At 33.4% G+C, this 14,348-nt stretch overlaps 2 protein-coding genes across 5 annotated transcripts in view; one reads left to right on the forward strand and one right to left on the reverse strand.

The window, feature by feature from the left end:
• The first annotated feature begins 2,122 nt into the window (after positions 1 to 2,122).
• On the forward strand, positions 2,123 to 4,603 carry LOC127424318 (homeobox protein Nkx-6.3-like). Its single transcript, XM_051669388.1, has 3 exons — positions 2,123 to 2,540; positions 3,094 to 3,260; positions 4,373 to 4,603. The coding sequence occupies exons 1-3, from the start codon at positions 2,123 to 2,125 to the stop codon at positions 4,601 to 4,603; spliced, it is 816 nt and encodes a 271-aa protein (XP_051525348.1).
• Positions 4,604 to 7,258: 2,655 nt separating this feature from the next.
• LOC127424312 (inositol polyphosphate-5-phosphatase A-like) overlaps positions 7,259 to 14,348 on the reverse strand; it is a 52,250-nt gene continuing 45,160 nt past the window's right edge. For all 4 annotated transcript variants that reach the window (XR_007894451.1, XR_007894452.1, XM_051669380.1 and 1 more), the window contains one exon: positions 7,259 to 12,500. The gene's annotated coding sequence lies outside the window, so the exon portion shown is untranslated. The remainder of the gene's footprint in view (positions 12,501 to 14,348) is intronic.

Below are 14,348 nucleotides of genomic sequence, written 5' to 3' on the forward strand. Positions count from 1 at the left end.
AAAAACAAGACCACAGCATCACTTATTTTAATCATTTTAGGAAAAACCTCAAAAATACAGTAATACTTAAGACCATAATGATTTTGAATAAATACAAGTATAAAATAGGTGTGAGATTGTTTCTGATTCCTCTTTGCAAAAACAACATTGTGATGAAAGATCTTTCTTAAACTTACTAGTTAATGCATTACAGGGATAATATCGATTTATTACTTTAAAATGAATCTCTTTAACTTTGTTTGGAATTACATATTTATTGATGTCTAACTACAAATTCTGAATAGAAAGTAAAGGATAATCTTGCTTCCACTTCATAACAGGACTAGAGAAGAGACTATTATCTTTGGTTTAGATCTTTCTAATATATAAGTTATTAGCTTTTTTTATCCCTGAGGTCAATGAATGCCCTCAACAGAAAGACCTGGAAGTGAACCAACTACAGGTTTATATATATTTCTGTTTTTATGATATGCAGTAGCGGATTTAGGCATGGCCGACATGTGCAGTTGCCCAGGGCAGCATCTTGCGGGGGGGCACGAGGCACCCACACAGACCCCAAACCCCCCCCCCCCCCCGGTCAACAAGTTCGGGGGCGTGTTGAAGCAGGTTTCGCCCAAGGCACCATACAATTTGGAAACATATGTATAAAATCGATCACTAACATGAGATATAGAGTCTAAGTATAGGCATATCAGTAAACTTATACAAGTATTTTTTTATTCTGCATGGACAGGGTCTTGTCTGTCAGTTTGTCTGTCTGTCTATCTGCCTATTTTTTGGAGGGGGTGTGGCACATTGATTAAAAAGGAAAATTTAAAATAGCACTTCACGTCAAAAAGGTTGCAGACCTCTGCTATACTTCATTTACTGATTATTTTAATGGCTTTGCAATGTAAACATCATAAAATATGTACATACAATAATATGGCACCATACACGATTTTATAGGCATAAAATGCAACACTCAATTTTCAGACAAAATGGGGGTCCATGCTCCGTCTCTCTACATACCAAAGGGTCCTTGGCCTGAAAATGGTTGAAGACCCCTGGTCTAAAGAAGCCCATCAAGTGCTCTTTAACACCTTTCTTTTAGCACCACGTGTATTTTGAAAAGTGCGATGTAATTTTATTTCAAAACCTTAAAAAATATATATTTTTGTATTATATTATATTATATTATATTATATTATATTATATATTACACTTGTTTAGTGATTAAGTAACCAAAAGAAATATGTGTTTTATATATATATATATATATATATATATATATATATATATATGTGTGTGTGTGTGTGTGTGTGTGTGTGTGTATGTGTATATATACATATATTAATAATAAAATATATATAATTAATATACTAATAACAAACTAAAAATGGACCATTTAAGTTTATGTGATATGTATTCATACAAAAAAATAAATAAAAACAAAGTGTGAACTTTAACACCATAGCACACCTCCCCCCTCCATTTCCCAAAAAACCCCATTTCATTATGTTACGCTTTCTGCTGCTCCTTCACAGCCACTGGCAGGCAGCCCATTAAAAAGCAACTTATTCTCACTCAGACTTTTTAAAAAACTATTAATCTGCTGGCAGCCAATCACAAGCTGTCCTCCTGTAAACAGACCAATGAGGAGATCAGGCACGTTGGGGGCTCAGCCAGTCAAGGCAATACATTCTTATTCTGCCCATCATTTTCAAGAAAGTGCCAAACCAGTGTAAGGTAGCTCTCATTTATGACCTGCAAGCAGAGAAGCAGTCGTGGGACATCTTTCTGTAGTGAGACTGGCACTGGGATGACTCTGGAGTTCCATCACCCTTTTTGGAATAGATAACGAGGAGGAGGTTAGTTAGTTAAAGAGAAGAGGTAGTATAAAGAATAGACTCTAAGCTGACCTTTGAGACTTGGGGTGATGTGAGGACCACAGCACGAATTTAAGCACTCAAAAAGACCTGGAAATAAGAAATTATCGAACCGAAAGTTTTCAAGTCATATTAAACTAGGACTAGACCTGGACTTGATCGTTTGGAGTACTTGATGTCAAAACCTTGGTAAGCAATCACACAGGAATCATCGTCATTGGAGACAGAGGTTGGAGACACATTAACTGGTTTTCATGGAGTCCAATATTTCAGGGTCCTTCCTTTTCAACAATGGCTTGAACCAGTTTCCATCAGACATCAAGGCTCCTGTGTGCCAATACTCCATCCCCAACTCCTTCTACAAGCTTGGCCCTGCCAATATCAACGCCCAGCTCCAGGCTGGCACTCCGCATGGCATCAGTGACATCCTGAGTCGATCCATGGTGGGCGGCCCAGGAGCCCCTACCATATTATCAGGGTACCCCCCTATGGGTGGCTATGGAACAACTGTACCTAGTCCCGGGGTGTATTATAATCGGGATTATGCCCCTTCTGGACTGAATAGTTTCCCTAAATCCAGTGTAGAATGTCCAGGTATGAAGAGTAAAGGCACAAGCTGCTGGGTGGATGGAGGGTACGAGTGGAGAGGAGCAAGACAGCAGTGTGGCAACAGTAAGTCAAGTGTTCAGTGAATGGAAATCTATGTGTAAAGGTAATATACTTAAATAATAGCAAACAAAGTACAACATTTACCATTGTAATGTATATCATGTTAAATTTACTATTTAGCAAATTTGATGTCTTTACTAGATTGTAAATTTATCTAAATTATTTAAATATGACAATGAATAGAAGGCCAAGAAGCAATCATATTTTTTATCTAAATCTGCAGATGAGATTTTTGTATTCGAGTACTTCACTTTAAAATGGCATAATTTCAGTAGCAGTACAATTATATATATATATATATATATATATATATATATATATATATATATAGAAAAGTTTTTACGTAAAATCAAAATGTTTCTGAGCCCAATAAAATGTAATTTACCTCTATTTGTGCATTCATTTATTTTTCAATGAATTCCTTTGAGGTCTCAAGGATAGATCAAATAAAGGACACAAATGAGGTTACAAAAATGTGTTTACAAATGCAGTTTTGGTCACTATATTTTAGATATTTGTTTTCAGAGTGATACAGAATGTTATCTTTTATCTGTAGATGGGCATCCCATTGAGGCTGCAGGGAGGAAGAAGCACACAAGACCCACCTTCAGTGGGCACCAGATCTTCGCTCTGGAGAAAACTTTCGAACAGACCAAGTACCTGGCAGGACCAGAGAGAGCCAGACTGGCATACTCACTGGGCATGACTGAATCGCAAGTCAAAGTAAGATTATACACAGAAAATAGGTTCAGATGCCCAACAACATTATTCAGATTTAAGAGAGCTGTTATTGTTCAGCTTCAAATGCTATTAAATAATACATTACTTCTTGCAAGGGTCTATTCACTAATAATTCTATTCATGGGTCTATTCACTGGTTTAATAGTGTTTTTATCACTCGTATCCTATTTTTATTATTCTATATAAACCCTGTCATATGGGAAACATAATACTTATCTAAGAAAGTATATGAGACATACAGCGGGAAAATCAGTATTTCAGTTTCATTAAATCTAGTTTGTTTTTTTTTATTACACCTGGAAATAAACAGAGAGTTTTAGGATTTGAAAAAAAAAAAAAAAAAAAGAAAAAGAAAAGAAACAATATTAACTGTAAGATTTTTCCAGGTCACTGATCAAATGCAGGCAAATTTGTAACATTGACCATGTTAACTCATTTGTACAGAAGGTCAGATTTCCTTACTTCCATTGAAACACACAAGATGATCTTTGCAACATTCTCAAATCATGCTAGGATAATAAAAGCATCAGGTTTTGCAACTTGTGGAGTCCACGCCTGATCAAGTATACTGTAAATTCTGAAATTCATGTCAGTTTTACAGTTAAACTTTTCCCTCAGAATGTAAATTAAGCTAATAATATAATTTGTATACATTTGTATTTTATTATTATTATTATTATTATTTTATTTTTATTTTTTTTGGGTAAAACTTTACAGTAAGGTTCCATTTGTTGACATTAGTAAATGCATTAGGCATCATGAACTAAATATGTAACAATATAATATTACAGCATTTATTAATCTTTGTTAATGTTAGTTTATAATATTCATTTGTTCATTGATAGTTCATTTTAGTTCATAGTGCATTAACTAATGTTAACAAATACAACTATTGATTTTAAAAATGTATTAATATATACTTAAATTAACATAAACCAAGATTCACAAATGCTGTAAAAGTATGGTTTAGTTCATGTTAACTAATGTTGTTAACTAATGTTAACACATGGAACCTTATTATAAAGTGTTAACTTTTGAGTTGGGCTTTTACAGCATTTGTAATTACATCTGTCCAATACTTTGATTCATCCCAGGTGTGGTTCCAGAACCGGCGCACAAAATGGCGTAAGAAGAGCGCATTGGAGCCCAGCTCCACACAGGCCTCTCGGGAGGAGAGCGGAGGAGATGGATCAGAGAATGAGGTGGAGGATGAGGAGTACAACAAGCCGCTGGACCCCGACACGGATGATGAGAAGATTCGACAGCTACTGCGCAAACACCGCAGAGCTTTCTCAGTACTGCACCTGGGACCTCACCACATCTGATTTGCACACACTTACTGTATACACTCTCAGAAAAAAAAAAAAAAAAAGGTACAAGGCTGTAACTAGTGTGGCACTTTTGCTTTAGGTACATATTTGTATCCTTAGGAGAAAAAAAGTTTTTTTTTTTTTTTTCTTTCTTTTTTCATAAATGAACATTTGAAGGTACACAATAGTTCCTTAGGGTAAGGCTATGTACCCAAAATGAGTTAAATTTTTACTAGAGGTACAAAAAAATTAGCCTACTTAAACAGTAAATTATTTTCTAAAAGTGAAGCCTAATTCACAGTCTAATATATTATACCAACAAACAAATGCAAGAATATTCAGGCCATGCACATCAAATATGGACAGATAGATCAAATTTGTATTGTTTTTGGTTACAGTTTTTATAAAGTGTGTATATAATGCATTATAAAGGTATTCTTAACCCTTATAATAGCCTACACTTCATTTACATAGCCAGCCTACATAATCTCTAAATGTTTCATTCATTTTAATGAAAATTTAAAATTTTGTAAAAAAATCAATTTTATTAATAAGCACAATTAAAATACATTATAATACTCACCTATGTCATGGTTAAATCTTTAAAGAGTATTTGGTAACACTTTACAATAAGGTTCCATTTGTTAATTTTAGTTACATAAACATACAATGAACAAGACTTTTACAGCATATATTAATCTTACAGAATGTCAATAAAAATATATACAAATACATTTTTAAAATCAAAAGTTGTATTTATTAACATTAGTTAATGCACTATGAACTAAAATGAACTAACAATAAACAATTACATTTTTATTTACTAACATCAACAATGTATAAAACTGTAATATACTGTAAAATACAGTATATTGTTCATTGTTTGTTCATGATACCTAATGCATTACTATTGATCATGTTTTTATAACACTGTATGTTATACTCTTTAAAGTTATAACCATGAATGGGTAACTGTTATAATGCATTCTTATCTGGATTACAGTTATTTACGAGAACATGCCAATGATAGCAAGGTTTATTATAAGCATTATAATGCTTTTAGAAAATGCATTATATATAAAGGCTTTATAGAAAGTGTAACCCAGTTGCCTTTTCTTTTAATGCTGGATTTAGGTCTACAGTAACATTGTTAAAAACCTATTCAGATATGTAAAATATGCCAATTTTTGGTTGAATATTTAAATGGCCAAAGAGTGCAGTGATAACAATGTATCAGCAAGCAGATGCATAAATGAATACATTTATTTATCAATTATGAGCTGCAACATTCATAAAACGTTACTCTTTCAATACTTTTTGAAAAATGCTGTTAATGTGACTGTAGCTGAATGTCCCTCCTCAATTACAATGCAAATACTATGTATGTTTAGTTGAGTTGGTCCTAACAATGGCACAATTCATCCATAAACATGAGAGTTCAAAGAAAAGCACGTGTTTTCCATTATTTACATTGAGCAGACACTTTTATCCAAAGCGACTTACAAATGAAGAGAGTCAAAAGCAATTATAATGCAATAGTCAACAACATCTGCATTATGCCATTGAAGCACGGTGTTGTTTATTGATTTTAAAAGAACAGGGTTTTTTGACAGGGTAAACATCCCCAAAATGTAAATAACAATAATGAAAGTACAAATTAATACATATATATATATATATATATATATATATATATATATATATATATATATATATATATATATATATATATATTTCCTTTATATGTACTGTATGCATACAAAATTGTTCTAATAAACATGATCTTGAATGAATTATTATAATGCAAATGAATAATAAATTACTGTAATTGGACTGACTGTTGATTTTGTCCTATTGAAAACATACCTTTGAGTGAATAACATTAAAATGATAAAAGAAATACTTCAGGCATACTACTTTGGTATATAGTATGTTTATAAAATTTTTAAATGAATACAATGAAAAGAATTACAAAGTTGTGAGTTCATGCCTAACCTGTTGAAGAAATTCTCAGCAGAAGGCCCGCGTCTTTAACTTGTGCAAATCAATGTAGAAACCTTCTCTAATCATTTTCAAGTAAATCAGCATGCACTCACTATAAAGTGGTCAAACTGAATGTGACATTGTCAGTTTGATGAATCTGATTTAACTAATGATTCCTTTGAGATCAGTCGCCCACAGGGAGACATCAGTCTGATCTCTGGAGCCTTTAATCTGAATGAGATAGAGCAGATGGTGGGAGGAGTTTGTGATTCATGATGCAGTGTGTACTGCAACAGTTTCTGGAACAGCTGTTTTTGTTATGGACATCTTCACTGCAGATCTTAATTAAAGGGTCTCATTATGCAGTATATTCATATTGATAATGACTTTGGATTGATCAGTTAATGCATACGGAGTCAATGTGTAACATTCAAACTGGTCATCGTCAGATGTCCTCAGTGATGCTAATTTCTAACATCTACCATCAGGGCCGTTTCTGAGTAAATGGGGGCCCTAAGCGAAATCCTAAATGGAGCAACATAAGTTTGGTTCAGGTTTCTTGAACATTATTTATGTGTCCATTAGATTGATGAAATCTTTAACTTATCACATTAACAAAACCATCTGAAGCAATGAGCTGTAATTTAACAGTCTTATATCATGTGTGACAAAATGACTTTGAATCAGAAATTCTTGCCAGTGCATACTTCAGTTGTTTAATATATACATTTTATTAGGAAACAAAACTTTAACATAACATATTTAAGAAAAACATTCATTTGTGCTGCAGAAAGTAATAATAAGGGGGTCTCAAGACCGTTTTCGGCCATTCCAACTTTCAGCAGCACCTGAGGTACAGCTAGAGAACACTGCAACAATCTTACTGCATCTAACACCACTGTGCTATACATTACAACTGACATCCTGGAGGAAAAACTGAATAAAAGGAAGAGGAAAAAGAAAGAGATGGTCATATTTGGCACTGTATTAAACATTGTGTACTTACATCACTTAGAAGGTCAAGAAACGCTTATATGCTCAAAATAATAATAATAATAATAATAATAATAATAATAAAAATAATTTAAAGATTTATGCATTTTTAATTTTATAACAATATTGCATCAAATTGAATTGAGTACTGTTTTAATTTAATTAAATTTTAAAAACCTAAATATATATATATATATATATATATATATATATATATATATATATATATATATATTTGACTGTGTCTGCTTAGCTGCATTAAATAGGACAATAACAGAACATTACTAAATAATATCATGAAAACAGAATCATCACGGAGAATGTGATGCTTACATGTCAACAATTTTCATATTTTGCAGGCTGTGGTATGAATATGGCTGTTCATGTAAAATTTCTTCATGCATTTACACTGAATGGATTTCACAACAACTCATAATTTCCCAATGCCAAACGTCTGGAACCTGTATCGACACACTGGTCCTGCAGTTAGCATTAATCTTAAACTTTCACACCACAACGTAATCCATCTTCTCAATGCATGGATAGACACTGTATGATATATATTATTCTATTTTGCATTGATTCAGGGTTGACCCCATGACATTGCCTCATTTTTGTCACAAAGTTAAATTTATTAGAAAAAGTCAGAAAGACAAAGAAGGTAAAAATAACTTTTAAAAAGGTTAACATCAAAATAAGCAATGTTAACTGCTATTGAAGAAACTCCCTTTTTACTGTGTTCTACATGTGCTAACATCTTGAAAACATTGCAAACGAATTCCCCAAAACAAGTGCAAACATGAATGGCTACATACACTTTGTACTTAGCATGCTAATAACAGTGCTCTAAAAGACACATAAATTACATCTCATAAGACTGTAGTGTTTCTTTGTATAATCGCAAATGCTAAATTACATCAATGCCATTCCTATTCCGACTCCATTGCCTCCTATTGAAGCACAGTTTGAAGTGATGCCCTCGAGAACAGTAAATTATGTCAACCATATCATGAATCAGCTACAACAAGTCCATTATTGACAGGTGGGCCGTACAATTTAACCCTCACACATAAATTATGCAGCCTATCGAGTATTTACAAGTCAATCCAAACAAAAATTACAAACCAAACATATGAGATATGCTTAAAGCAATGTACACACCAGTATATTACCACACAGAATCCTATAATATGAACGTGCACATCACATCTACTTTTAAATGATTATCCTGAATTTTTCTATACTAAATCTCAAACAGCAAGAAAAACCAATCTATTCAGGGGCAACTGAACATATTCATTTACATCAATATTAAAACAAACAGCTACCAGTTTTCAGTGAAGATGAATTTATCAGACAGCATCGAGGTTTTGTCAGAACAACATCTTGTTAAAGGTGAAGTGTGTAAATTTTTTCGATGTTAACATTTTCTCTTAATAGAGACAACAATAAGTAAGCTATTTGCAGGTTGATTTCCCTGAAAACTGTAAAACAGTGTGTCTCTGTGACTATAAAATATTGCTCTGTTTGTTTGAGCAGCCCGACATGCTGTAGCAACACTGACTCAACCAATGGCGTGTGTTCCTTTCCATTTATTTTTGAAGGTTGTTCAGTTTACTTAACACAATTCTAGAACATTTTGTCACAACTTGATTTCATTGCATTCCATCTAATTAAATTTGTAAATTTTAAGTTTACTTAATCCATTTGAGTTGGGACTACATGAATACTTTTTGTAACATTAATGAAACTGGGCAGGGGATTTCCATTTCCCAGCATGCTTTGGATGGGACTTGATGGGGTGAACAAATATTGAAATTAAGTGTTATTTTATGCATGTTTGAGCCAGCTGAGAATAGGAGGAGATTTGTTAATGTTTAATGTTCTATTATATTGGTATTCAAATAGAGTTTTGTAAGGCTGGAGTTTTGGAGGTTACCACTGTGGTGAAGATTGCCATTTGTGCTTAGGTTGAGGATGAACTTACACTTTCAAGTGAGTCTTGATTCAAGTACTGCTTAGCTCTATAAGCAGCTGCTATCAAATTGACAGTGCAACCATTTCACTGTCCTTACACTTGCTCGCCTGGCATGTATTAATGATTAATAAAATAAATTAAGTTGTACCAACATAAGAAGATTAATTAAAATAAACATTATTAAATTGAGTACGAACCTAACAAAATTGAGTTAAAACTACTAAAGTACATTGAATTGACCTAATTTAACTAAATTATGTTGACTTAATATGAATTAACTAAATTAAATTGTATGTAAAAACTTTCTCAAATTCAATTAAGGGTAATGGCTTCATTTTTTGAGTGTACTCTAACTATATTCAATATTCTATTCAAACAAAAATTTAGCTAACATTTCATTATTATCATGACTTCTAGGTCAGTGAGATTAATTCAGTAACCTGTAATTTCTGAATCTCAGTGTTTTTGATTCACTAAAAATAACTAGCTCAAAAGAGTCCTTTGTTTGGGAATCAGACTACACTGGTTGCACTTTATGTTTCGCGCTGTCGATTCTGAAGAACCGGCTCATAAGAGTCATTTGTTCGGAATCGGACTACACTTGTAGTGCTGCATTTCGCACTCTAGATTCATGAGAAAAAGCTCATAATAGTAAATTTTTTGGAAAACGTACTAGACTTGTAGGGTTGTGTTTTGCGCTTATTCAGAAGAAAAAGCTCATCAGAGTCAATTGTTTGGAAAGTGTACAACACTTCCAGCATTGTTTGTTTTGCGCTCTAGATTCATAAGAAAAAGCTCATGAGAGTCAGTCATTTGGGAATTGGACTACACTGGTCGTGCTGTGTGTTTCATGCTGTAAATTTAAAAAAATCGACTCATAAGAGGCATTCGTTTAGGAATTGGACTACACTGGTTTTGCAGTATGTTTCTAAGGAACCAGCTCATGAAAGTTGTTTGTTTGGAAAGCAAACTACACTTGTAGTGCTGTGTGTTTCGCACTATATTCATATGAAACGGCTCATAAGAGTCATTCATTCGGGAACTGGACTGTACTGTGTGTTTCGTGCTGTAGATTCAGTAGAGAGGCAGCGCTGATGCTGAATAGCACAGCAAGAAACACTGTTAGAGTATTTTAGTACGCTGTTCCATCCACATTGGCAGAAAAATGCACATTCAAGAACTGCTAACAGAACCGAAAGATATGAAAATTATTTGGTTTCTGCATTTGTAAAAAAATAAAAAAAATAAAAAAATGGATCCAGTTCCGAATAAGAACCAGTTATCAGTTCCCAAATACCAGGAGTGACAAATTTTTGTCAGACCAATGGCAGATAAGGGGAGTGTTTGGGAAACCTGTTTGAAAACATAATTTTTTTGTGACTGCATTTGGTGGCTCTAGTGGCGCAGAAATGACACACTTCACCTTTAAGTGGTTTGTTCTAAGCCATTAACTGACATCAGCATTCATTTCCAAACAGGCGTATTAGACGCTTATTTCTCTAAAAGCATTTGTCCTGGAAATAAAAACTTGGTTTGAAAATGTGCATGTTGGACAGCACATTACCAAGACAATTGCTTCAGCGGACTACACTGAATCAACTGTACATTATTTGATGTGCATATTCTTTGTTAAAGAAAATAATGCAACTTTTATTTTATGATTTTAGCACTGAAAATGCACTGTAATCTGTCACAGAACCCAACACAGAAATTCAAACCAAATTAAAACACACCTCATCATGGATTAGAAATTGTTAAAAACACACATACTGTACACACATCTCTGAATGCTACACTCCACATTATCATTCGGCATTGCACTAGTGCTCTAATTAAAAGTCAGGGGCGCTTCCAGGCCAGGACTCTTTGTGTGGGATTTCCATAATTCACAAGTGCTAATGGCTTTTTAACTTGTCCCTTGCTGTCCTGTACATATTCTATTGATCCGAGTGTCTGACTAACAACCCCACAGAGACAATGACTGGAGCTTAAGAGAAGATGACAGCTATAACTGCTGAGGCTTAAAGGAACAGTTTACCCAAAAATGAAAATTATGTCATCATTTACTCACTCTCATGTTGTTCCAAAGCAGTATGACTCTTTTTCTTTCGTGGAACACGACAAGAGACGTTAGCCTCAGTCACCACTTCCATTGCATTTCCCCCCCACCCATGCAATGACTGAGACTGAACATTCTGTCTAACGTCTCCTTTTGTGTTCCACGGAAGAAAGAAAGTCATACAGGTATGGAACGACATGCGGGTGAGTAAATTATTCAGTGTTTTACCAGAATGTTCCCTATTAAAGACTACTGCATCAAACCACACTCATACACTCAGCACACATAAGAAACCGAACATGACTGTCAAAGAAAAACGATGATGAATTAATACAGAAGCCAAAGCTTGTGTGTCACAGCAGCTCACGTTTGGATATGGTGTAATTGTCAGCATACTTGTATTCAAATCCTTCCAAAAACAATGAATAAAAGAAAATGAATTGTGCTGTAATTGAAAAAGCATGCAATTACAATTTGCACGAGGTTACATCCTCTATGCAAAGTCTAAAGCTTAATTGCTTGTAAATGTGAGGAGTAAAGAGCTTCAAGACGTGACTTGAGAGCTGTTTCTCTACATACACGAGTATGTATTTATGTTCAGAGATTCCTGAAGTCACATTGAGCATTTGTGAAGTTCTGAAATCCAAAACATGATGAAAATATAACCAGAGAACATAGCTGTCGGAATATAAACAGGTCCTGTGGTGTGTGTCCACTGAATTTGACAGGAGATTTCAGGGTCCTCTGTGGTGCGCTGCATCTGAATGAGTTTTGCAGAGGTCTGTTTATTGACCGCCTGTGTGAATGAGCAAAGAGCGTGTGCTTGTTGTACAGCCATGGAATGACTGGTCCAGCTGTCCACGGAATAAACTCTGGGTTCATGTCAACAACACAGAAACCTGATGAACAGAAACAGAGAACTTAAAATTAGACGAATTTAGACAGGCATGTATATGGTAGCAAACATGCATATGAGAGTTTTTTTCATTTTTTTTTATTATTAATTTGCTTCTTTTTATTTATTTTTTTGCCTTTCTGTTTTGAAAAAGAAAGCAACATTTTGTTCAGGTCACAAAAGACCCGGTAGAGTACAAATACAGGGTTTTTATAGTTTTGAATTTTGAATTTAGTTTTGAAAATTAAATGTTTTTAATTCTAAAATGTTTGATTCCAATTTAGTTTAGCTTTCATACGCTTTCATTCTTTGACAGATAGTTTTAGTTTTTTTCAGTGTTTTCTAGTTTCATTTTTTATGGCAGCCAAATCTAAAGTGTTTACGGATATCATTTGAATATGTTTGACATTGTTCAACGTTTCAGGCCAGTCTGGTGTTACTATTAAGGGACATTTTCATGTTTAATAAAGGCAGATTCTAAAGGTTTCAATCTTTTATAATGTACTGTTTCAAATCAATTAATTTGGGTCATTTTTATTTTATTTTAAGTATGTTTTAGAGCCATGCAAAAGTTTAGTTTCAGTTTTTTTCCAACAATGTTAATTTTTATTTTTAATTCAGTTAATGAAAAATGTTTCATTTAGTTTTCTTTTTATGATAATAACACTGGTACAATTGATATAAAGCTCAGTTCCCTTGATTAGAAACAAGAACATTGCCATAGGCTTGTTTTCACACTAAACACAAGCTTTTTAAAATAACATTTTATCTGGGAAGAGTGCTACCTTTATTTCAATGGTGGTATTATTCTTTTACAGTAGGTATATAGTAAAGACTTTATTTAAATTTTTTACTTTTACATTTATTCATTGTTGTGGAGAATCCAAAATTACAAAATCAACATTAGTTTTCATTATTTTGCACTCTTAAACAGGTCAAAAATTACCTGAAAAGAAGGAGGGTAGAAACATTCTAGGTTAAATAAATTTACTGTATCAATAGCATCTGTGGCATGCTGTCAAAAACATTTTGACAAATGCACTTGTAATGAAAGTCTATGGGGCAACCATTATAGAGTTTTTTTTAAATCATACTTTCATGCGTTTATAATATTCAGTTTCAGCTAATTTATGTTTCAAGTAAGTTTAAGTGTTTACACTAAATTTTTAGTTTGATCAGTGTAGAAAATAACGAGTTACATTGTTAATAAAGCAACATAATAAATAAAGGGAGAAGACATGGTTTTCTGATTATATAAGAATTAGACATCTTGAAAAGACACAATTTGATTATGAAGAAAACAATTTTAAATTTGCCAATAGGACATGAATTTTTTGGAGACCCACCCAAATGGCAAATCCTGCCTACACTGAAAAAAATAAATAAAATAATTTAAAAATGTGCTTCGTGTGGTTTTATTCAAAGTCAAAAATATAATTTAGCATCACTGAATACTGAATCAACCTGAATATAGTAGGTTAAACCAACAAAACTTATTTTAAGGGTTAGAAAAAGCTCCTTAAAAATGGCAGGTTACCTCTTCTAAAGTACACCCCTGCTAACATTTACCTTAAATGTCATGACTGAACTATTAAGAGGACAATTTCTTTGGAATACTTTGGAATAAAAATGTATTTAATCTGAGCCTATTAGAACACACTCAAGCCTGCTGACTAAATGACAGACGAGCAACATAAGTAAACAAATCTAAACCGACGACAAGCATAACCTATAGAACACATAAAACTGGCAGCAAAACAACATCACAGCCCTAAAAATGCCAATATGGGACAACAATGCAGGACAGATCTGTGTTCCTCTGTAATTAATGAACACTGGCATTTTTATGGTG

Source organism: Myxocyprinus asiaticus, chromosome 33, assembly GCF_019703515.2.
Source record: "Myxocyprinus asiaticus isolate MX2 ecotype Aquarium Trade chromosome 33, UBuf_Myxa_2, whole genome shotgun sequence".
NCBI lineage: Eukaryota > Metazoa > Chordata > Actinopteri > Cypriniformes > Catostomidae > Myxocyprinus > Myxocyprinus asiaticus.

What these genes read in the sequence shown, in the direction of transcription:
- LOC127424318 (XM_051669388.1), top strand. Translation starts at nt 2,123, where the DNA reads ATGGAGTCCAATATTTCAGGGTCCTTCCTTTTCAACAATGGCTTGAAC. An exon ending in AAGACAGCAGTGTGGCAACA is followed by an intron (nt 2,541 to 3,093) that starts GTAAGTCAAGTG and finishes TTTTATCTGTAG; the next exon opens with ATGGGCATCCCATTGAGGCT. An exon ending in TGACTGAATCGCAAGTCAAA is followed by an intron (nt 3,261 to 4,372) that starts GTAAGATTATAC and finishes GATTCATCCCAG; the next exon opens with GTGTGGTTCCAGAACCGGCG.